Source organism: Brassica napus, chromosome C5, assembly GCF_020379485.1.
Source record: "Brassica napus cultivar Da-Ae chromosome C5, Da-Ae, whole genome shotgun sequence".
NCBI classification, from domain to species: domain Eukaryota; kingdom Viridiplantae; phylum Streptophyta; class Magnoliopsida; order Brassicales; family Brassicaceae; genus Brassica; species Brassica napus.
The window spans coordinates 50,573,828-50,597,091 of NC_063448.1; the positions used below are offsets into that span (position 1 = coordinate 50,573,828).

Here is a 23,264-nt window from a genome sequence, read left to right on the forward strand (position 1 = left end):
TTACGAGGAAATGACGAGAAACATTTAACGAGTATTTTACGAGGAACCATTTACGAGGAAATAACGAGGAAATCATTTCGTGGTTGTTACGTGTATTTTGCGAGGAAACTCTTTCAAGGTATTTACGTGTAGGTTACGAGGAACTATTTTCGAGGTATTTACGAGGAATTATAGCGACGTCCTTACGTGGAATATTGACGTGGTCTTTACGACGAATCGCCCTACTTCGTCTTTACGACGAAATATATTCCTCGCTAAGTTACGACGAATTAGCGAGGAAATATGTGTTACGACACACGTGTAACGAGCAAACGCGTTTCCTCGCTAATTCGTCGTAAAGCCTCTTTTACGACGAAATAACGAGGAAAACCGCCCTCGTTAAGATTATGTTTTCTTGTAGTGTTAGGGTTAAAATCAAATTTTGAGTCATATTTGATAAATTTTCCAACATTTTTTGTGAAAGTATTGTATTCATACCAGTGACATTCTTCTATCATGTTTCTAATATACATTTTCACTCTTTAAATAAAAAATATAAAAGTTTTTTAAGAGCAGAAAAATCCATTTTCAACATATTTATCAAACTTTTTACTTAATCCATTAAATTTATAAGAGAAAAAGATTCCAACTAGAAGTGATGCACTTCATTAGAACAAAAAGTCAAAAGTCTACTAATTTTCCACGTTTTTGTATATCAGTTGTACGAGGAGGCACATAGAAGAATAATAACTTCTCCGTTGGCTTGCATGTACGGTTTTGATTCCAAGAAATTTTGTTTATGGAATTTTTATAGAATCAACACGTCCACTGTATAAACGCGTCTAAACAAGCGAGAATCTACATTTTAAGGAAAAAATGAAATGCAAAAAAAAAAAAGACAACCAAAAATGAAAGATTTTAGTGATCCTATGGTTTGTGAACAAGAAGATAGAACGAGAGGGAGTAATCATTTGCAGCCCATAAGCATGGAGTTGAGGACGTGCATTATAAGTCTGATGGCAGAGACGTCACTGCCTGGTGCATTAAGCTGGTGGTGCAGAATTTGGTAGACTTGTTCAAAGATTCGGCGAGCATGAACCACAATCATCTGATCTGATGGGTTAATCGCTGTAACCACATCTGTCATCCACCCAAGCTTACGGGAAGTGTCTTTGCTGATGTCACATGCTAGTTGCTGCAGCAGTGACAGTAGCACGCCTTGGCTCAGCGGCAGGGGATTCATAGCCAGTAGTCTATGAAGATCCACCTATTACACAACACGCACATTTGTGTAAAGATTATGCAAATTTAAAAGATTAGGAAAATTAGAAACCAAATTTTACCTGTGCGCAAAGCCATGATACTATAGAGACATCGCTTCTCTGTAGAGCCGAGGTAAAAGATTCTTCGTACTTGCCTTCAGATACCAACCTGGATAATTGAGCAGTTGGGTCCATAGGTGCTTCAACCTGAAATGACATCAATTGTGATTGTATGCATAGATACTTGGAGAAAACTCGGAAACAGACAGACATCAATTTGAGATGTGCAAACCTTTTCAAGAAGAGTAGCTACTGGTCCCTTACTAACTTGAGTAACCGAGGGATCTGACCCACCAGTTAAGACGCCTGAGCGATTCCTTTGGCTCTCGGCTAATTCACGACTTAAGGCTTGAGTAACTGACGATGTAGAAGTAATGGTCTCCTGTAAATCGCGCAACAACTTTCTTTAGCAAGAGGAATTACATGACTCGAATAATACTGGTTGGGAAAAAGATGCCACCATACCTTTAAAGTATGAGCAAGCTGAGAGTGTCCAGCTTCAAACCGTTGTTGTGCTGCGTTTGTGTGCTCGGCAATTCCTTTCTCCAAGGCTGTGTCTACTTGCTCTAACATGGTCTTGCATAACCTCTCAAAGGATGGTATGAGTGAGGCCTCCAGACCCGATTTAAGAGCTTCCTGAAATTTTATACATGGTTAGATATAAGAGTTCAGCTCTGTTTTCGCCAAGGCCAAGCTATGATGCAGTTAACACTTGCATACGTCTACAAGTATTTTAGATTTTAATACAAGGTGAACTCCAATTTACCTGGAGAACTGGGATGGCAGAGGTCTGAAATTGCGTTTGAATATGCCTAGGTATGGTTGCCTCAATCTTTGAATTAACAGATCTGTCAAGCTGATTGACTGCCTTGTCACCAAGTCCTCTCTGTACACATGAAAGTAAAAGCAGTCTTTATCAACAATACAACAATATAAAGAGAAATCAGCTCTACCAATTCTCGTATAATTCTAACCTGGAAGGACTCTGTGATTGCAGATGATATAGTTTTTTCAATCGCCGGTGTTACTGCACGTGCTATGACCGGAGCAATTGCAGATACTTCCTTCTTTACCGTTTTCTCAAACATTGCATTTAACTCCTTGCTCATGAAGTTTGTCGTCGCATTCACAATTTGCTGTGAATGGTCACGCATTGCCTTTTCACTTTTAACAGTCTCCTCTTGTAAGCGAGCCCATAAAGCATCGGAATTTGACTTGCTGGATCTCTCAATCATTCGCCCTATAGCCACTTCTAGTCTTTTACCTTCTTTAGTGACAGGGCCATTGACAGCATTTGACAGCTGTCTCTGCATCTCCTTCTGCGAAACCATTATCTGCAAGGGAAATAATGTTCCAAGTCAACAAATATTTAACAAATTACCCACGTACGTCTTATGAAGAAACTATTATCAATAAATGCCAGTTATGCATAAGAGGACCTGTAATACGCTAAGTCACGGTCACAACAAGTTCAATAGCGTGTGGGTAAAATGATGCAACAGGAGAAAAGCAGATATTGTAAGGAACTGGATACTTATTAGTTTCAAAATCAATATTTCACCTGATTCATTGTCTCTTGCATGGCCAAGAACTGAGGAAGTGAATCTGTCAAGGGATGACTTAAGCTCTGACTTTTCTCATTGTAGGAGTCAGCTGACGAATTGGGATTCTGAGAACTTTTGGCCTTCTGCTTCTTCCCTTTGCTATTTGTTGCTGCCAACTGTGGAAGCCCACTAGATGAAACCAACTCAGGAATCTTTGCAGAGACATCTCTTGACTCAAGACTATCGTCAGCTTGTACAGACTGTTCATAAGCCTTAGTTTCATCTGTATTAGGATAACAGTCTCTTGCCATCTCAGTGCTGAGATTCAAAGCCTGTGAGTAGAAGATTTTTTCTCTACTCTCTGAAGTGCCATTCATAGTTTCTTCATGATAATTGACTTCACCAACTTCACTCGCCTCAATTTCTGTGCCACTTGCATCGTTATTAACTCTATCACTCTTGTCTTCAGTGGCAACGGGGGTTTCAGCAGACGAAACGCCCATAGAGAACTCTGAAGGTTTTACAAGATGAGTAGGGTGCTTGAAAAAAGATGGTGAGCTTCGGATCCCAGACTCATCGTCATCAGGTGTTATATTCTTCTCCTCGCTACTTGAGCTTTCCTCAAAGGTGTGCTTATCAACACCATAATCAGCAGAAGGTGCTTTGCCACTGAGCTCATAACGAGATTCTACTTGCTCAAAAGCTTCTACAGGAGTCTGATAGCCAGAAAGCTTACTTGATAGTCTGGGACTTAGAGGCAGCTGGGCTGCAGTAGCATACGCAGACCCTCCACCATTGGTATCAGATAGCAGCCCAGAAGTTCTAGGCTCACTGTTGGATGGAACAATCGCTGGAGCTGTGGTATCCCCTGATGCAGAACCCTGCGATCTATTCACAAGTATAGATGGTTTAGGAACTGAATCAACTGAAGGGAATTCTGTAGGCTTCAGTCCAGATGGTTCTGACATGCCATCAACAAGATTTGCCTCCCGCGAAACACTAGAATCTGACTTTTCCAAAACCACATTCTCTTCTCCAGAAGGTGGCAAGCACAAGCATAAATCTAACGTATACTGCTGGATTGCTTGAGTCTGAACACAATAAACCTTAACAATGGGTTCTTCTGAAGGATCATGTGTACCTATAAAACTTAATATCGGCATAGTGACTGTAAACTCAGACAAGAAGTCCATCCTTGTATCAGCTGGAGATGAGCCATAGTCCAAATGCACGGCATATATGGCGTTCCTTTTCGCATTTGCAAGCAAGAGCAGGCCTGCTTCAGACAACGCTGTGATTTGGTTGAAAAACGCCATCTCCGCTCGTGGCTCAGTTGAACTTTTCAAATCAAGTTTCTGAGTACAATTCCATGACTCAGACTCAGCTGATAGGAGCCATCCTTCTTCCCCAGCTGGAACCCAAATCTTCATCTCTCGATTTAGAGGTCCCTGCAAACATTGGCAACACAGACAGAGTTAACAGCTAAGCAGAAAGATAAGCTACAGTATAACTGCAAGCCAACACCGCAGAGGACATTTAGCATTAGATAAGGCTCAGAAAAGATGGAAATGCTGATTCAAACGAATTACCCCAGTGATGAGTATGATGTGATCAGGTCTCTCAGGGGATGTCACAAATGTTGATGAATTGACAGGATAGCCATCATGAGGTCTCAGAACTGCAACTGGTTGTGCCATAAAATCTTTCCATATCTTAACCTGTTGGTATTACGAGGGAAGGAATAAGACTCACACGCAGACAAAAACACTAGCTATTGCACCAATATGACCAGGTTGAAAAGAGACTATACACCGTGCAAGGCTGGATGAAACTAAACTAGCTAGCAAAACAAAGCTAAACAGGCTGACGGTGGTTCCAACTAAGTAACTTCACCATTCCACCCAGTAAGTAACGTAATCAGCTTAAACTAGAGTTTTTGAGAATAATTTCTTTATAAAGATATAAATAGATGATGAAAACAGGAAGACTCGAGTGAAGCAAAATGATAAAGATAAATACAAACCGTGCCATCAACAGACGAAGAAACGAGTCGTGTGGTCATCCATTGGCATATAGATAAATCTGTGACCTCTCCATCGTGCTTGCCGACAATCTTTACACCGTCAACCAATTTATCAAGGTGGCACTGAATCGGAGACTCAGACGAGAATACTTCACCTCTGCCAACTTTGGAAGTATCAATTAGGAGGACGTGTTTACCAATTGAAACCACCAAAATTTCCTGAAAAAAATATGATTTTAGACACAATAAATACTAAAGTACATTAAAAAGGCAAGAAACATATGCAATGCAACTTGTGAAATGTTTTTTCCAAACCTGTTTGTGGGAGTGCCAACAAACACGTGGGTGTTTGGTGTCTTCCTCACCAAGTATCTGAAGAGCAAGAACAATCTTTCCAGTTATCTGGGGGTCATCATCTCCCTCAGACCCTTCAGATATTTTCCACACGAATACCTTTCCATCTAAGCTTACGCTGTTTTGGAGAAATAGAAATGAAACGGTAAGGTCCTAAGGAGAAATTAAAAAAAAAAAGGTAGCATAACGAAAAAGAAGACTACCTAGCCAAGAGATGAACATCCTGAGCAAAGAAAGCCATGTCTGTCACTCTCTGTACGAACAAATACAAACACGTGTTAACCATATTGATACTTCAAATAAGTAACGAAGAGCATATGGGATACTTCAACTAACCTGAGAATGGCCTCGAAATAAAGCCCTCAACGCGGTGTTAATATTGAGGACACGAATGCTTCCTCCTTTTAATCCATAGCATATGTACACCTTACTGACTGCGATCTGGCGACCCACTACGAGCTGAGGATCCGACCCGTATTTAGTAATCGGAGTCACCTCAAGCTGAGGCTGAATCTCGCCGTGTAGCCTCACGTCGACATCGTACACAGCGTGTTCCCCGCTCAACCGCCTCCCCATCGGAAACTTACAGCTCGGCACGCGAATAGGACCCGAAGGGAACGAACGAGCGATTTCCTGATGATGCGACGACGGCGGCTCTTGATTTGCCGCCACGGCGCCGTTGCTGTTATTGAGGAGAGCGAGAAGGTGCGTTCCGGGGTTGTGGTTAGCACGCGGCGATTGGAGATTCACAGGCGGCGTCGGGTACGATAGAGTTCTTTGTTGTTGGTGCAAGTTAGCCGCAGGTGAAGACGACGACGAAGTCACAGCCTCGTTGTGAAGAAACGGACCCGCGGGGGGAGGGTAAGACGCCGGCGGCGTGGGGAAAGGGCTCGACGAAGGTTTGAAGAGAGTACCGAGATCGAACGGCGGAGGATTGTTAGGGTTAGTGTTACCAGGTGAAGACGCCATGGATTAGGGCAGATTCAAGATCGCCGAATCTAGGGTTTACGAAATCGATTAATACAGAGATTCCACACAAAAAAAAAAAAAAAAGAGTAGACTCAGCGGATCTAAATAAGAAACAGGAAATTACATGTGAGGAGAACGCGAAAAGAGACGGTGAGCGACTTGAAAGTGAGAACAGCTCCAAAACTTTTTCTGGAGGCGTTTTTTTTTTTTCTTTCTTTTTTCACAGTGAAAATTGAAATATATTGCATTAGGTGGACACAAAAGTTACAGGTGATGTTCATGTATTTAGTAAAAATATGAGGATGCGTTCCGTAATTATCAAATGCAAAATTTAGGTTTGGGCCTTGTTTCAATAAAAGCCCAAATCATTCTCAGAAATTTTCATCCAACAACGATTAGCTTCTTCATCAATCTATCACCATGATAAACCAGAGATAGATGAATCAACCACATTTAGGAGAAAAAATTGTTGTAAATCTTCTTGCTCGAAGTTCAAATCTCTTTATAGGATTTGTAGATTTGTTAAAAAACAAAGCAAAAGAACTTTAAAAAAAAGGTCAATATCCTTTTACAAAGTATGAAAAGTAGCAAGTAAAGTTTTATGGCTTTAAAGATTAGGATTATAAAGTTATATTAACTTTACGTTCGGCCTGATATAATCTCATAATCATTAGTGGGCCTAAACGCTTGGCCCAATGAAGTAAAAGAGTAAACAGAGCTTGCTTATCTAGAGGAATTTTTTATTAGAGGATTTTGATTAGCTTCAAAAAGCAATAAATAGAAAGTAACGTCCACTCGCTAATCTCTATCTCTCCCACTAAATATATCCTCTCTCCCAAGTTTCTCGCCAACAAACAAATTCTCTTAAGAGCTGTTCAACCTCACGAGAATCTCGGAATCTCCGGCGACAAAATTCAATCAAAGCGGAGGAGGAGGATGTGTTGTGGAAGGATATGCATGCTGTGCACGTGTTTGATTCTGGTGGTGATCGCGATCGGGTTCCTATTCGGATTCGGAGTTTTCAAGGATGGTTTCCACAAGATCCAACAGTCCGTCCATCTCGAATGCGATCAGAGATCCGGCTGCGGCGGAGGTGGACGTCGCGGTTACGGTTTCCCCGGCAATAACTAGCTGTGTCATCTGATATGATCAATTCTTGCTTTTGGAATTCGAATTTGGATATATATCGATTCTTAGGTTTTGTTTTTTTTTTTTTGTATTTTAATTTTCTCCAATATACCTCACATTGACTGTGCATTATAATGTTTCGTTTAATCATCAGATTTAGTTTCTTTTTGACCTTATGATTGTTACTTTCAATATTTTGTCAATTTAAATGCCGTTTGCAGCTTTTTTGAGCAAAGAGCATCTTTAATTCAGATAACCCCAAAAATATATGCCTAAGCATAATCCTATTAGAATAAAATCCAATATAAGAGAACAAATATAACAATACTAATTCTAATATTTATCTACAATAAATCTTCTATCAGAAATTGTACCCTGCTGACCTAATAACCTGTTAATCAGGGGAGTAATTAATACGGACATACGGAATAAATTGATTTAGTAAGCGAAATTAAAACAATACAGGGGTAGTTTCGTGTTTTCAGGAAGTATTGAACTACCAAACTCGTTGGCCTCTAGCTGAAACAGCAGGTTTATAAACTTGATTATTATAACAAGCAAGAAAAGAAAAGGAAAGCCAATTTGAGAAGCGACAGAGATACCAACCAAGAGGAGAAGCTAAAACTGAACGAAACAGTGGCGAAGCGAGGCTGTAGGATGTAGGGGCAAGTGCACCCACAATTATTTTAAAATTCCAATTTTTTTTTATGTAGAAACATCAAAAATTTGTCAGTTAATGTGGTAAAATGTAGTTTGTGCGCCCATACATTTCCACGTTTGATCCCTTTTATATGCACTTTTTATTTTTATTACCAAAGATGCACCCATGAATTAAATGGTCTAGCTTCGCCCCTGGAACGAGATGAGAATCACTTTCATTTTCATGACTGCCGGTGTACAAATCATCACTCTTAAATTACCAATGTAGTACTTCTCGAACTAAGGATCCACGAAGCTGTTTACTTAGGGCATCTGCATTGGTAGTTCTTCTTATTCATATTTTAGCATTAGTTTAATATATAAGTAGATTAAGAGTTTTTGGTAAGATACATGTTTAAAAGTGTTGATTATTGGTAGAACCGTTTTAGAAGTTCTTAGCAATATAAAATTTTTTTTTTTTTTGAAAATGGATAGAAATGAATTTATAATATAACATTAAACATAAAAGCATTACAAAGTTTGAAAAAAAATTACAAAGTTGGAAACAAATATTAGGAAAGTGAAATAAAAAAATTACAAAAACATAAAAGCATAATTTTTATTTATTAGATAGAAACTTAAACATGAGATTTTAAATTGATCATCCAAACTTCTCCCATATATGTTCGATCAAATCATGTTTCTTCCCGGTTTCTCTCGATAAAAATACGTTTTTTTTTCTCATTCGGTTTTGGAATAGTATCTGGAATTTCTAAAAAATCGTCAAAGACAGATTCAAATACATCATCATCATCATTATTTATGTGGTAATGGTAATGAGATGAAGATGCCATCTTTAGAAAAAAAAAATTCTTGAATGGAGTTTGAGTAGAAGAAGTTGAGATGAGTTGTGGTAATGGTAATGATCGAACCATTCTCATATTTATAGTGACTGATTTTTGTATATGGAAGTGGTGGGTGGATTCACGGGATTTATAAAGGTCACGGGATGAATTTGTGTGATCTCTTGTATTCACTAGAAGTTGAGATGAGTAGTGGTAGGGTGTGGATTCATGTCAGCTTTAGTGTACAATTCATATATTTGAACCGGCAGAGGAGATGGTGATTTCGATTTGAAGCGGCAGAGATCGAACGGTGGAAAGAGGACAGGATTTTGATCCGACAACTCGCAATTGACAGCCTTTTCAGTGGTGGCTCTGGAGGAGAGGAGATCGATAGAAGAATCAAGAGTCGCGATTGAGAGAGATCGAGTCACGATTGAGAGAGATTGAGAGACGATTGAGAGAGATCGAGAGACGATGGAGAGAGATCGAGAGACGATTGAGAGAGATGCTGAGAGATCAACAGAAGAATCAAGAGGAGATCGAGAGAGATATCTCTGGAGATCGAGAGAGATATCAAGAGGACATCGAGAGAGATCGAGAGAAGACAACTTTTTTCGACAAGAGAGAGAGAAAGACACGGACGGGTTTGCTCACTCAAACCCTACAGCCACTAAAGTTGAGACAGATGTCCTGAAGGACGGCCCAAAAAAACTTCTAAAGTTAGAAGTGTTTTACAAATATCTTGGGTTTTTCATTTTTATTTGGATCGATATATGTTAAGAAGTGGGCTTAAGATATGCCAATGCAGATGCCCTTAACTACGTTTCCAGTAAATTTTGATCATAGGTTGAGAATGTTAAGGCCTTGCTCGAAGTTGAGGTAAGTGAGAATATTTTACATTTTGTCCCATTATCATTGGTTCTGATGAACTGTAGATGGAAATAAGTTATTATGATCAAATTGTTTTGGTCTTGTAAGTTCCTTGTGTGTTTACAGAGAAGTAGAATAACGCCGTTGCAAGCCCAGCAAGGCAACCTTCAAGGAAAACACACGTTAGAGGTGAGAATCCGAGTTTCAAGTTTTAGTCTCACTTCGTTTTACACCTTTTAGAGTCTTTGTTTAATCAACCTGAATTTGAAGCCAAGATGGCAAAGCTTGTGGAGTTTAGGGGTTCTCTCGGGAAGCAGTGTACAAGGTTTCTCTTTGGCGGCTGAGGATTGAACTTAAAATTGTCCCCATATACCAAAACGCCAACAAATTGTGTGTTTAAAGAGACTCTTTCATTTTTCTTTGTATTTTAGCAGAACATAGGAAAGGTGTAAACTGCGTTACAATGTCATCAGGTCATTCTGTTTATGCTGGCGAGTTAGCAGATAAAAAGCTTTATACGTACAACTAGATACTGTATTGGATTTGCCAAAATGCCGCAAAGCAAGACTTTGGTTATGCTTTGATGTGGACTATCTTCTCTACACTTTTCTCTAAAACCATGGTCTAAAGTTGCAAGTTTTGGTCTTTTGTTAAAATTTGAATATAATACTAGGAACGATAACTTAGACACAGAGCATTCTTTTTCGGAACAGAACCTTTAATTATGTCTGAAAATTGGTAAACAGATGTTTAGACAACTCAAGAAACATGTGTATTTTCGAAGCAATACAAATAAATAAACTCGAACAAAACTCAAGCAAACATATTCCCAAAAAACAAGATTATTGCAGAAACACTAGTCAGCTAATCTAGCACTAACATTCCGAAGCTTGGAGTAAACCTTGCCCGCAGGAGAACCCATAATAAGACTGCAAAGAGAACTCCTCGCAACCTTAATATTAGTAAACGCCCCCAAGATATGAATCCTCGTATCCGCAATCACAATCCTCGTCTTCGTCGAGTTCTCAATCGCAAACTTCGTCTTCCCTCCTTTTCCCGACAACCTCCCAATGGCCCTCGACAAATGCTCCCCTTTCAAAGTCTTCACGTCCTTAATCTCAAACGACTCCACGTACAGCTCGTCCATCCTCAGAAGCGCGACCGCGTCGGGGATATCGAAACCTAGCATGAAGGCGTGGACGAAGTCAGCGGACTTCTGGAGGTTGCTGACGTCAGGGGTGTCGGCACGGGTCTTGAGCTCGACTTTGCGGGACTTGAGGTTCATCCTTATGTCGACTTTCATCTGGTCGTAGACGGGCGTGTAGATGTCTAGCCACGCTTTCTTGAGGGGTGTGTAACGGTTCGGCGGCACGGGGATTTTTCTGAACTGGACTTTGCCGTCGGACATCTCGTGAGCTTTCAGAGGCTTGAAGATTGGTTTTGCCGGTAAGGGGGAAGCAGCTTCTGTCGGGACCTCGACCTCCATCTGTGTAGTCTCTGCCATTATTATTAACCTATAAAGCAAAGATGGATCTCAAAACTCAGGTTACATCTCAATCTAACAAGGATTCTAGTAAGTACAGGAGCTAGCAATTCAAGATTAGAATACATACCTAACTCTTTGATTGAGAGCTGGTGGTGGAAGAAGGCAACGAGAGAGAGAGAGAGGCTGCTGCTGCTAGGGTGGAGGAGGAAAGGATTCTCTGGCTGCTTGAAGGTTTTTAAGCTCTAGGGTTTAGCTGTTGTCGCAGGACAAGGCGTCGCCATTTTATAATTACTTACTGGGTTTATGAATCACATTATGAGATTATTTCAAAAGTTGGCCCAATAAAGGCCTTATTGTTTCATAAGGTTGTGTAATTATTCTTTTCTAAAGCAAAAATGTGTGTTAATTAAATAGGTTTGATTAGGCAAACCTGGGCAATTAATCCCTATTCGAAAATCCGAACCAAATTTGACTCAGATCATAAAAATGAATTCATACCGATCCGAATCCAATATATAGTGAACGGATATTGTTTTGCGGTATTTTGGATTATGGATTTTAACCGAATCGAGACATCCGAAAATTTAGAATCCCCGAAAACAACATGTACCTTATCCGATCTTAATTTCTATTATGTATTCAGAGCATACTAAGATAATTATTGAGTACTTAAAATAGTTATATATTACATGAATAATTAACTCAATACTTAGAGCATGTTTAATGAGGGTTCTTAGAGCATGATTATTAGGAAGTTTATAGGGTGGAGTTCTTAACGAAATATAAGAACCCGTCTCTTAACTTTTAACTAAAAAAACTAAGAACCGGTTCTTAAATATTTAAGAACCGGTTTTTAAAACTAAGATATTTAAGAACCGGTTCATAGTTTGTTTTAGTTAAAAGTTAAGAGACGGGTTCTTATATTCCGTTAAGAACTCCACCCTAAGAACCTCCATTAAACATGCTATTAGCAAACCCTACTCATAGTTTAAAACGGCATGATATGAAAAAAATTTACCCGATTACAAAACGGAACCACGTCCGTAGGAGAAAACTTGTCTTCTTTTGTTTGACCTCAACGTTATGTAAATTTAACACAAGAGTGTTTGCATTGCCCAGAGGTACCTCTACTTGTTATGCATTTTGGTATTTTAAAGAAATCCTTTACAAACAAGAACATAAAGAAAAGAAAACCACACCTTGTCTCACGTTCTATATACACACAAACACATTGGAGAGGTTTTGAATTGAGAAAAAAAAAAAAACACATTATATAGCTTATTAAATCATGAGACGACGACTTTAGGATTTAGGAGAGCCTCCTCCTCCCAACATGGAAAGGTTAGAGGGAACAGATATGCCACGTGACATTCCGAGTGCAGAGTTGCGACGGTGGTAACGGCACCTGAAGGAGCCAGGGTGTGTTGTTGGTGCGCATAAACAGTTTAGCCTCACGCTCGATGACTTTCCCATACCCGCAGAGCCACTACCACCACGTACACGTGGAGACATGTTGTAAGCTTCTTGTCTTTTAGCGTCTTCTTGGCTTATCTCTTGAGGTGTCTCCTTGAGTTTGTTGATCTTCATGATCATTGTCCTCTTCGCTTCTTCTTTCTCTTTCTCTTTCCCTTCCATTTATTTTTACTTTCCTCTTTGTTTCTCTCTCTACCTTCTTACAAATAGAGAAACCTCTAAAAATAGTCCACAATGGAATTTATGAAACTAATAAAAAAGCTTACAAAAAAGGTACGCTGATGTAAATTTAATATATCTAAATATAGTGAGTTTTCTATATACCATTTATTTTGCGTTTATGAATATTCGAGATAGCGTTTTCTTTGCCGTAAATATATGTTTGCCTCTTGTTAGGGGTGTAGCCAAATAATAACTGTTTTCTTAACAAAAAGGAAAAATGCGAACTCGCCCCATGCTGGTAAAGTGGAACTAATTTGGGATTTTCTAGTAATGAGATTTGTTATAACATACAAGTCACAATCGATTGTTACTCTGTAGTTTGACAAAAATATTTATCGTTTAAATGTCCTGTATTTAGACGATGATACTTTTGTGATTTAAGCTCAACTCTTAAAACCTCTGATGATAAACTGTAGATTACAAAATCCTCATTGTTGGTTGGTATATACGAAACATAAAGTTGATTTTAAATCCTTTTCAAGCCACAACAATTATGGTATACTTTCAAAAATGTAGCTAGAACCTACGCAAACTGAAACGGTACACGAAATTGCTTATTGAACTCGGCTTCAGTAAAAAAATAACAACATTAAATCCAATAATCTGGCAAAACAAAACTCAGAATAAGCACACACGTGTATACACGATCAAGGAAATAAAAACTAATGTTGACAGTGGGATTTGAACCCACGCCCTTTCGGACCAGAACCTTAATCTGGCGCCTTAGACCAACTCGGCCATATCAACTTTGTTGGCAATGCATTTGTCTCTATATTTAAATACCTAAAGAGAGATGTCACCATATAAAATACTCAAATTTCTGCCTCCTCTCTCTGTCATTGCGGCTTAAACTATACATTTTAACACTCTTTCCATGTGTGCAGAGTCTAGCCAGTAGCCAGTGCCATATACAGCTTATCCCTTCAAAATCAGCCATTAGCTTTCCCGGCCTTGCAGTTGAATTCATGGGAATATACCATTACCAACAAGCACAGCCCTCTTACTGAGTTACTGGGTGGCTCCAACGAATCTTCAATGACTGAAGAAAGACTGGACGCTTTCATGGTGGGATCAGTTCATGATTATATTCAGAAGAACATTCAGAGAGCGCCAGAGCGGCGCAAAGAGTACTTTGATAAGCTAAGGGTAGTTCAGTCACTTGGTGTGGCCGTTGTGTTGGGTATCCTTTGGCGGAAATCAAAGACAGACACAAGAGGCGCACCTTAGAGACCAAGTAACACTTGAACACATTAAGTGGTGAAATTTGGTGCAACCATATGGCGTTAAAATGCATGTTTTATTGTACCATAAGTCAAACCACTAAGTTCTTTTTTGGTCACTGAAAAGACCAACTCAGACCAAATGAGAATCATAACCGGAACCATAGTTATATATGTAACTACATCACAAAGACGACGAACCAGAGAAGTGGCTCTGCATCTGAGTAATATCTTGAGGAGAAACATCCATTGTACCATTGAGAAAACCAGTGTACCAAGAAGCAGATAGCTTTGGTGACCTCTTGAGACTAGGATCGCTGAAATTCACATGGTACATCCCATAGCTGTACATGTATCCACTCAACAACTCGTACACATCAATCATCGACCATACAAAGTATCCTCTTGTGTCCGATCCATTCCTAATCATTAGAATCAAGATCAGAGAGTACATTAAACCAGAAGTAAAACCAGAACTGAACCGGGATACACCAAATGCGCTAAACATCAGTACCCGTTAAAAATCAACGAGTTATGATATACTCCTTCTGTTTCACTTTATATATCAGTTCTAGAATTTTTTCACACACAATTAATAAAACAATTAATTTTTGTTATTTTACCCTTAATTAATACATTGATTGATTTGATTATCTTAATTAATGAGTTAAGAAAACAAGAGTAAAATTGAAAAAAACTATCAAAATAATAATGCATTGAAAAGATACTTAGAATGAAACAAATTTTACACTCTTAAACACAATTAATAGTATGAAACAGAGGGAATGCAGTATAAATGAGGAGAATCTTACTTAATGGCGTTGAGCACAGCACCGATGTAAGCTTGAATGTATTCAATTCTTGGCGTGTCTTGTAGCGTCGAACTATGTTTCATCGGTGTACCTGTTTTTTCATGTCTCAATTTGAATAATCTTGAGAATAAACAGTCATGCTTTTAAGAAGAAGAAGAAAAAAAAGAACATAGTGATAAGACAAAAGAAGTGGACCGTTTTCAAGAATGTAGATTGGAGGATTGTTATAGCTCTGTTTCACATACTCCAAAATGTTGACATGAAAAATTAAACAAAGGGAAGTAGTGGAGGAAATGGGAGAAGTGGCCATATCACTTACCAAATGGGGAGGAGTGGCTAGTCCACTACTAGTTAGTGGAGGAAGTGGGAGGAGTGGCCATATCACTTACCAAATGGGGAGGAGTGGTTAGTCCACTACTAGTTATTTATTCTTCCACCATTGAGTGCTTATTGCTTTTGTTTCCTTTAAATACACCATGTATGTTACACAATTAAACACACAATTCAATACAAACATTTCTTTCATTCTCTCAATCTCACAAATCCTCTCATTCTCTTAAATTCTCAAATTTCTCTTCTCTCTCAAATACTTACGGTTACTTCACTCCTTTTTTACTTTGTTCGTGTGCTTCATCACGGTTAAAACACTTAGAAGCTCTCATAATCCCACAAATTATCATGGTATCAGAGCATCAACAATCTTGAAACCTTTCTAAATTCCGCAAAATCAAAACTCTATTTCTAGTTCTTAAACTCTACCTCTGACCAAGTAAATCCCCAAGATGGAGAACAACAACAACAATAACAACAACCGCATCAGCATACCTGTGACCCTGAAGGGGATTAATTACCTCTTTGTGGGCCAGGATGGTGAAGATTGCCCTTGGAGGAAAGGGTTTGTGGAGTCATGTCTCAGCAGAAGCAGCTCCAAAACAAACCACCCAAGGAGAAGATGGACAGGAGATTGTGGTAGCTACTGATGAAGACAAATGGGCTCAGGAAGATCTCATGGTTCTCACAGTGCTCCTTAGCTCCCTAGAACCCGCCATCATGGAGTCTTAATCCTACTGTGAAACTACCAAGCAGTTGTGGGATACACTCTACAAAGTGTATGGAAATACCTCCAACCTTACAAGGGTCTTTGAAGTAAAAAGAGCTATCAATACCCTCAACCAAGGAGATATGGAGTTCCAGCCTCACTTTGGCAAGTTCCGGTCTCTTTGGGCAGAGATGGAACTACTCAGACCACATACTACCGACCCCGCCACTCTCTTAATCAGGCGTGAAGAGGACAGAGTGTTTGGACTACTGCTCACGCTTAATCCATCTTATGGGAGCTTAATCAAGCACATCCTAAGAGCTGACAAGTTACCTGACCTGGATGAAGTATGCGCTCAAATTCAGAAGGAAGAAGGCTCTGTGGGCTTATTTGGAGACTTAAACATGGCACATCAAGCTGAACGAGCCGTGTCAAACAAGGCAACTTACAAGCTAGATGAGAAGAAAAACTTGACATGCGATCACTGCAAGAAGAAGGGCCACATGAAGGATAAATGCTGGATACTACATCCGCACCTCAAGCCCAACAAATTTAGGGACAACCGCCCTCAATACCAAGATGCAAGAGCCAACTTCTCAACTGATGGTGTTGAGCCAACAACACCAATCACCATGGGTATAAGCAACCTAGGTGTGGGAAGAGCTACTGCCTCCACATCAGGCTATGCCACGCCAAGAGCCAATCTAGATGAGACCATCAAGAAGTCTGACTTAACCGCTCTCATCAAGGCTCTCAAGGAATCTGGTATATCTAAAACTCTTGGTATCTCCCTTAATGCTTCTCACAATGCAAATGGTTCTATGAATAATTTTAAATCGGCTAAGCCCTTAGTTATAGACTCTGGTGCTTCTCATCACATGATAAGTGATTTAGAACTGATTAAGAACATAGAACCGGCTTTAGGAAATGTGATGATAGCAAATGGAGATAAAATTCCAATAAAAGGTGTAGGTGAACTTAGATTGTTTGATAAAGAATCTAAAGCTTTCTATATGCCTACATTTGCCTCAAACCTACTGTCTGTTAAAAAAGTAACTAATGATCTCAATTGTCAAGTTACTTTCACGCCTAACAGTGTATACTTTCAGGATATTGATTCTAGTAAGTTGCTTGGCAAAGGTGTTACCAAGGGAGACTTGTACTTACTTGAGGACACAAGACCTGTATCTCAATTATCGTGTGTGTTTCATTCTGTTTCTGAATTCCCTAAAGATGAAATCTGGCATGCTAGACTAGGACATCCCCATTCTCGTGCCTTGAACATCCTGTTGCCTAGTATTTCTTTTAAAAATGAGTGTGAAGCGTGTATATTAGGAAAACATTGCAGAACTGTGTTTCCTAAATCAAAAACCCAATATGAAAACTGCTTTGATTTGATTCACTCTGATGTGTGGACTGCTCCATGTGTATCTAGAGAACAACATAAATATTTTGTGACATTCATTGATGAAAAATCTAAATACACATGGATCACTTTGTTGCAATCTAAGGATAGGGTGCTAGAAGCATTTAAAAATTTTCAGAACTATATTACTAACCATTTCAATGTTAAGATTAAAATTCTTAGATCAGATAATGGTGGTGAATATACTAGCACAGCCTTCAAACAACATCTAGCCTCACATGGAATCATTCAACAAACCAGCTGTCCTTACACACCCCAACAAAATGGTGTGGCTGAAAGAAAGAATAGACACTTGATGGAAGTGGCAAGGAGTATGATGTTCCATACAAATGTACCCAAGCGGTTTTGGGGGGATGCAGTAGTCACAGCCACCTACCTAATCAACCGCACACCTACAAGAGTCCTCTTTGATGCCACCCCATATGAGGTACTAAACAAATCTAGACCATCAATTGATCATTTGCGTGTGTTTGGGTGTGTGTGCTTTGTTTTGATTCCAGGAGAACTAAGAAACAAACTGGAGGCAAAGAGCACAAAGGCAATGTTCATTGGATACTCTACGCACCAAAAGGGGTACAAATGCTATGTACCAGAGACAAGGAGAGTCCTAGTATCCAGAGATGTTAAGTTCATGGAATCCAAGGCCTATTATGATGAGAAGAGTTGGGAGGAACTCAAAGATCTATCTCATTCTGCCTCGGACAGAGCTAACAACCTGAAGATTCTTATGGAAAGACTCGGCATTAACCTAGAAAAGGAACCAGAGAAAGGCCGGGACACTACTCCTTATAAAGAGACCATGGTTCATAACACTGAAGACTCTCATCCTGACCATGAAGGGGGGAATGAAGATCAACCGGCGCAAGCTCAACCTGAAGAAAACCCAGTATTATCTCATGATCAAGATGAGATGGGACAACCAGACACTGAAGCTCAAGAAGGAGAACCAAGCAGCAGTAATGAACCTGAGCAGACACAAGTCCTAAGGAGAAGTACAAGGATCAGAAGACCAGCCTCAGATTGGGTTAAAAATGATTTTGTTTACTACAATGCTCAAGCTGTGGCACATCCAGAAAGTGGATTATGCTCCCTAGCTCACTATCCAGAAGAACATCAAGTCTTTATGAGTTCATTGGACCTGGAATGGATACCAAGAACATATGCAGAAGCTATGGAAGATGATGAATGGAGGAAATCGGTGGATGATGAAATGAGGGCCATGGAGAAGAACAACACCTGGTATGAGACAGAACTTCCAAAAGGGAAGAAAGCCGTGACCAGCAGACTCATACATACCATTAAGTATCTTGCAAATGGGAAGCCAGAAAGAAAGAAGACCAGACTGGTGGCAAGAGGATACACACAAGTGTATGGAGAGGACTATCTAGACACCTTTGCACCAGTGGCCAAGCTTCATACAATCCGGATTCTACTCTCATTAGCAGTGAACCTAGAATGGGACCTTTGGCAAATGGATGTGAAGAATGCTTTCCTGCAAGGAGAACTAGAAGATGAAGTGTATATGAAACCACCTCCGGGGATGGAAGAAATGGTGAAACCAGGGAATGTCCTTAGACTCAGAAAGGCAATCTATGGCTTGAAGCAATCACCAAGAGCTTGGTACCACAAGCTAAGCACTACATTGAATGGAAGGGGATTTGTGAAGTCTCAAGCGGATCACACACTCTTCACTCTCACCAGCAAGCAAGGAATTACGGTAATTCTAGTCTATGTGGATGACATCATCATCACGGGTAGTGACAAGGAGGGGATCAGTTTAACCAAGACATTTCTCAAGGCCGCATTTGACATCAAAGACCTGGGAGAACTGAAGTACTTCCTTGGCATTGAGATGTGCAGATCAAAGGAAGGATTATTCATGTCCCAAAGAAAGTATACCCTGGACATATTAAAGGAGGCAGGAGATCTTGGAGGAAGACATGCCAAGACACCACTTGAAGAAGGTTACAAGGTATTGCGAGAGGGGGAGTATGAAGACACTCCATTTGAAGATGTCAAGCAGTATAGACGGATGGTTGGGAAGCTGATCTATCTAACCATCACTCGGCCAGATGTGTGTTTCGCAGTTAATCAAGTGAGCCAAAACATGCAAACTCCCAAGGTTCATCACTGGAACATGGTGGAGAGGATTCTAAGATACTTAAGAGAAGCGCCAGGACAAGGTGTATGGATGGCTTGCAACAAGAACACTGAGGTGATAGGATACTGTGATGCAGATTGGGCTGGAGATAGAGTAGACAGAAAGTCAACCACCGGTTATTGTACATTCATTGGAGGGAATCTTGTCACTTGAAAGAGCAAGAAACAGAAAGTAGTATCTTGTTCAAGCGCAGAAGCAGAGTACAGATCAATGAGGAAGCTAACCAGTGAGCTTATCTGGATAAAGGGGCTTTTAGGCGACTTGGGAATTGAGATCACCTCTCCCATGACCATGCACTGTGACAACCAAGCCGCAATACACATTGCATCCAACTCAGTCTTTCATGAAAGGACAAAGCACATAGAAGTAGACTGCCACAAGGTCAGACAAGCAGTAGAGCAGCAAGTGATTCTCCCATGTTATACAAGAAGTGCGGATCAGCTGGCTGACATCTTCACCAAGGCGGCCAGTAGCAAAGTTTGTGAGTCCATTCTTCCAAGACTTGGACTCATAAACCTTCCATGTCAATGATCTCCTCACCGTGGAGTATTCTACTCTTTTTCCTTTGCTTGGTTTTTATCCCAAGTGGTTTTTCCAAGAAAAGGTTTTAATGAGGGAATACTTCATGGCTTTCCAAGCTTGACACTCACTACTGTCAAGCTTGAGGGGGAGTGTTGACATGAAGAATTAAACAAAGGGAAGTAGTGGAGGAAGTGGGAGAAGTGGCCATATCACTTACCAAATGGGGAGGAGTGGCTAGTCCACTACTAGTTAGTGGAGGAAGTGGGAGGAGTGGCCATATCACTTACCAAATGGGGAGGAGTGGCTAGTCCACTACTAGTTATTTATTCTTCCACCATTGAGTGCTTATTGCTTTTGTTTCCTTTAAATACACCATGTATGTTACACAATTAAACACACAATTCAATACAAACATTTCTTTCATTCTCTCAATCTCACAAATCCTCTCATTCTCTTAAATTCTCAAATTTCTCTTCTCTCTCAAATACTTACGGTTACTTCACTCCTTTTTTACTTTGTTCGTGTGCTTCATCACGGTTAAAACACTTAGAATCTCTCATAATCCCACGAATTATCACAAAACACTTTCAAGACCCCATGGAATAAAATCCCACTTCATACAGAAAAAAGATACAATAAAATAAGGAAGAGTTCTAAAGTCAATTAGATTAGATCAATAGTTTTGTGAGCAGGTTCTTACCTCAAAGAATGTAGAATTCCCCATGACTTATCCAAAAAGAAGAACAAGAATATTTTATCAGGTACAAGAACCAAGACGCCATGTTTTGATCCATTGATGAGTGGAAAAGAAAGTAAATCTTACAGATCGTCTCGGCTCCCATGTCTGTAAAGAAGTCTTGTCTTCTAGGAATAAGAGAAGGTGTGGTGGATGTACTGTTTCTCACATAGACTGTGGTGTAGTGGATAATTCCTACAAAGTCAGACGAACCTTTAACTTTCTCTGACTCTTCCTCTGAGAAAACCGGTAACCTCGATCCCCAGACTCTCTTCATTGCATCTGGATAGTCCCCAAACACCAAAGGCTTCAACATCCTGAGCATTGTCAAATTCAAAAAAGTCATTCACGTTTTTTCCTCAACATTACTGAAACAACAAAAAAAAAAATTCTTTTTTTTTATGGTAAAAAAAAATTATGGTGAAAAAAAAAGAAACTTGTGTTTACTAACCAGCCAAATAGGAAATCTTTAGCTCTTTGAGTTGCAATTTCATCCTCCTTGGAGTTACTATAAGGAGTTAACCCGAATGCATATATGCTAAGGCCTATGGATCCTCTCTGCTTACTCTGCACCATCATATCATTTATGTTTCATAACTCATAAAAGAGTTAAAAAAGGGTTTTAAGTTGAAAATTTGATTATTTTTCTTTTTTAAATACCTTGTATTCTAGTTTGTACAGTTTTGAAGCAGAGGCATGAGCTAACAACATGTTATGTCCCGCAAGATATGGTTCAGTAGAAGAATTTCCCGTAGAGCAATTGAAGAATGAGGTAGGAGAACAGTGTCCTGGTGGTGCAAATCCTTCGCTATAAGAAGCAATGGCGAATATGTTAGCTTCGTTGATTGTAGTCCATAGCTTCACATCATCCCCAAACTCTCTGAAGCATACATCTGCAAAAGCAGTGAAGTCTTTTCTGCAAACCACAAAAACAAAAAATCATTTTCTTAAAATATATCTCGAAACTATACAAGAAGACTTTTGTTAGATGAGAACCTTTTTTAGCAAAATTATTTATTTTATTTACATGATTTTGCGGTTGATCCATCCTCCGTACTCATCTTCAAGAGACTGAGGAAGATCATAGTGGTATAGTGTAACGTGTGGTTTGATTCCTGTTCGTATGTTTTGCCAAAACCTTTTATCAGAAGCTATGAAGTACAGTCTTCAATTTAGGTTTTCAAGTAGAAAAGAAGTATCACCATGGGTTCGTAGTTCTTGGATGAGGTTCTTGTAAAACAATAGACCTTTAGGGTTAATGTGTCCTCTTCCCTCTGAGAAACCGAAAAACAAAAACACAAAATAGGGTTTTCAAAATCTCTCAGAATAATGAAGGTTTTTAAACTTGACAGTCACGAAACCAGAAGAGGAGGTGTTACTAGGTATAAGCCTTGTCCAAGATATAGAGAATCTGAATGCTTCCAATCCCATTTCAGCCATGAGCTTAACATCCTCCTTTACAAGTCACAGAAACATATCGAATTTGAGAAAACAGAGCAAGAGACTTAGGGTAACTTGTTCGACAAGGAAAAGGCAAAAACAAATAAAAGAAAGAAAGAAAAAAAAACCTTGTATTTGTGATACCCATCACATGCTATATCTCCATTTCCTCTGTTATCTGCAATTTTGATTTCAGACAACATTAACGAATTCTCAGATAAATAAAATAAAACCCTAAATAAATTGCTCAATTTGGTAATTTAAATTGCCATTAAATGGTGACTTATTCTTGGGTTCACCCCCTAGTGAGGTTTACCGACCAATAGAATTTCATTATTTTAAATTCGATATCTTTTAAAAAATAAAACAAAATATTGTCAAATTACATTATGTTTTTAAATTAAAAGATAAAAAATAAAAAATAAAAAATAGTAGTAAGTAATATAACTTGACAATATTTTGTTTTTTTTTTTAAAAGATATCGAATTTGAAATAATGAAATCCTATTGGTTGGTCAACCTAGAATAACTCTTAAATGGTAACACTCACAATAACATTTTAGCAACAAAAAAAACCAGAAACATGAAAAAAAAAGTTTACAAGAGTGGGAGAAAGTATCCCAGACGCTTGGAGTCCTTCCGTCTTCATCAACCGCTCCTTCCCACTATAACAAAACACAGAACAATCGAACTTCAAATACAGCAAAGTCCTCTGGAACTTTAAGGAGAGTCGTCGAACCTGATAAGCGGAAGTGGCGGCTCCGAAGAGGAACTCCTCTGGAAAATCGTTTCTGGTGAAGGCATCACTGCAGCTTATTGCAAAAAGGATGACCAGAAAACTGAAGAACAGATGAGAGAAAGCTCGCATCCTTTTTGTTTCTTTGATGTAATTGAGTGAGAGTGTGTATAAATAACTGAAGGGTTTAAGTCGTTTTCTTTGGAGCGTTGAAGAATGTACGAAGCGATTGAGTTGAGTGACCCATCTTTTATATTCCATCATCCACTCATTTAAAGCTACAAACAAACAAACAAAAAGCTATACGTGAAGCATCCTA

General features: G+C 39.3%; 4 protein-coding genes and 1 non-coding gene across 8 annotated transcripts; all 5 read right to left on the reverse strand.

Moving 5' to 3' along the window:
- Nucleotides 1-770: 770 nt before the first annotated feature.
- On the reverse strand, nt 771-6,461 carry LOC106372548 (enhancer of mRNA-decapping protein 4). Of its 2 annotated transcripts, XM_013812779.2 has the most exons (13): nt 6,316-6,461; nt 5,559-6,220; nt 5,426-5,475; nt 5,184-5,340; nt 4,869-5,087; nt 4,435-4,563; nt 2,863-4,293; nt 2,276-2,635; nt 2,068-2,187; nt 1,767-1,937; nt 1,534-1,683; nt 1,323-1,448; nt 771-1,246 (listed from the first exon to the last, which is right to left on the reverse strand). In XM_013812779.2, exons 2-13 carry the CDS (start codon nt 6,189-6,191, stop codon nt 947-949), a joined length of 3,846 nt encoding a protein of 1,281 aa, XP_013668233.1. In that variant the 5' UTR covers nt 6,192-6,220; nt 6,316-6,461; the 3' UTR covers nt 771-946. The 2 variants fall into 2 exon arrangements, with proteins under 2 accessions (XP_013668233.1, XP_013668235.1); XM_013812781.3 differs by lacking the exon at nt 6,316-6,461 and having other exon boundaries at nt 5,559-6,288.
- Nucleotides 6,462-10,370: 3,909 nt separating this feature from the next.
- Nucleotides 10,371-11,452, reverse strand: LOC106372550 (RNA-binding protein PNO1). Its single transcript, XM_013812785.3, has 2 exons — nt 11,287-11,452; nt 10,371-11,187 (listed from the first exon to the last, which is right to left on the reverse strand). The coding sequence occupies exon 2, from the start codon at nt 11,175-11,177 to the stop codon at nt 10,530-10,532; it is 648 nt and encodes a 215-aa protein (XP_013668239.1). The 5' UTR covers nt 11,178-11,187; nt 11,287-11,452; the 3' UTR covers nt 10,371-10,529.
- A 540-nt stretch (nt 11,453-11,992) lies between these two features.
- On the reverse strand, nt 11,993-12,875 carry LOC111211209. Its single transcript, XM_022712163.2, has one exon. It carries the CDS (start codon nt 12,792-12,794, stop codon nt 12,462-12,464), a length of 333 nt encoding a protein of 110 aa, XP_022567884.2. The 5' UTR covers nt 12,795-12,875; the 3' UTR covers nt 11,993-12,461.
- A 645-nt stretch (nt 12,876-13,520) lies between these two features.
- Nucleotides 13,521-13,601, reverse strand: TRNAL-AAG. Its single transcript has one exon. It is a non-coding gene; the product is annotated as a tRNA-Leu (tRNA).
- Nucleotides 13,602-14,132: 531 nt separating this feature from the next.
- Nucleotides 14,133-23,203, reverse strand: LOC106372551 (beta-glucosidase 9). Of its 3 annotated transcripts, none has more exons than XM_048759199.1 (14): nt 22,949-23,203; nt 22,811-22,874; nt 22,339-22,388; nt 22,150-22,225; nt 21,973-22,044; nt 21,798-21,885; nt 21,431-21,663; nt 21,222-21,337; nt 20,858-21,087; nt 20,735-20,760; nt 20,617-20,647; nt 15,082-15,138; nt 14,887-14,977; nt 14,133-14,496 (listed from the first exon to the last, which is right to left on the reverse strand). In XM_048759199.1, exons 3-14 carry the CDS (start codon nt 22,356-22,358, stop codon nt 14,259-14,261), a joined length of 1,278 nt encoding a protein of 425 aa, XP_048615156.1. In that variant the 5' UTR covers nt 22,359-22,388; nt 22,811-22,874; nt 22,949-23,203; the 3' UTR covers nt 14,133-14,258. The 3 variants fall into 3 exon arrangements, with proteins under 3 accessions (XP_048615156.1, XP_048615155.1, XP_013668240.1); XM_048759198.1 differs by having other exon boundaries at nt 21,431-21,686; nt 22,949-23,202; XM_013812786.3 differs by lacking the exons at nt 15,082-15,138; nt 20,617-20,647; nt 20,735-20,760 and having other exon boundaries at nt 21,431-21,686; nt 22,949-23,202.
- Nucleotides 23,204-23,264: the final 61 nt, after the last annotated feature.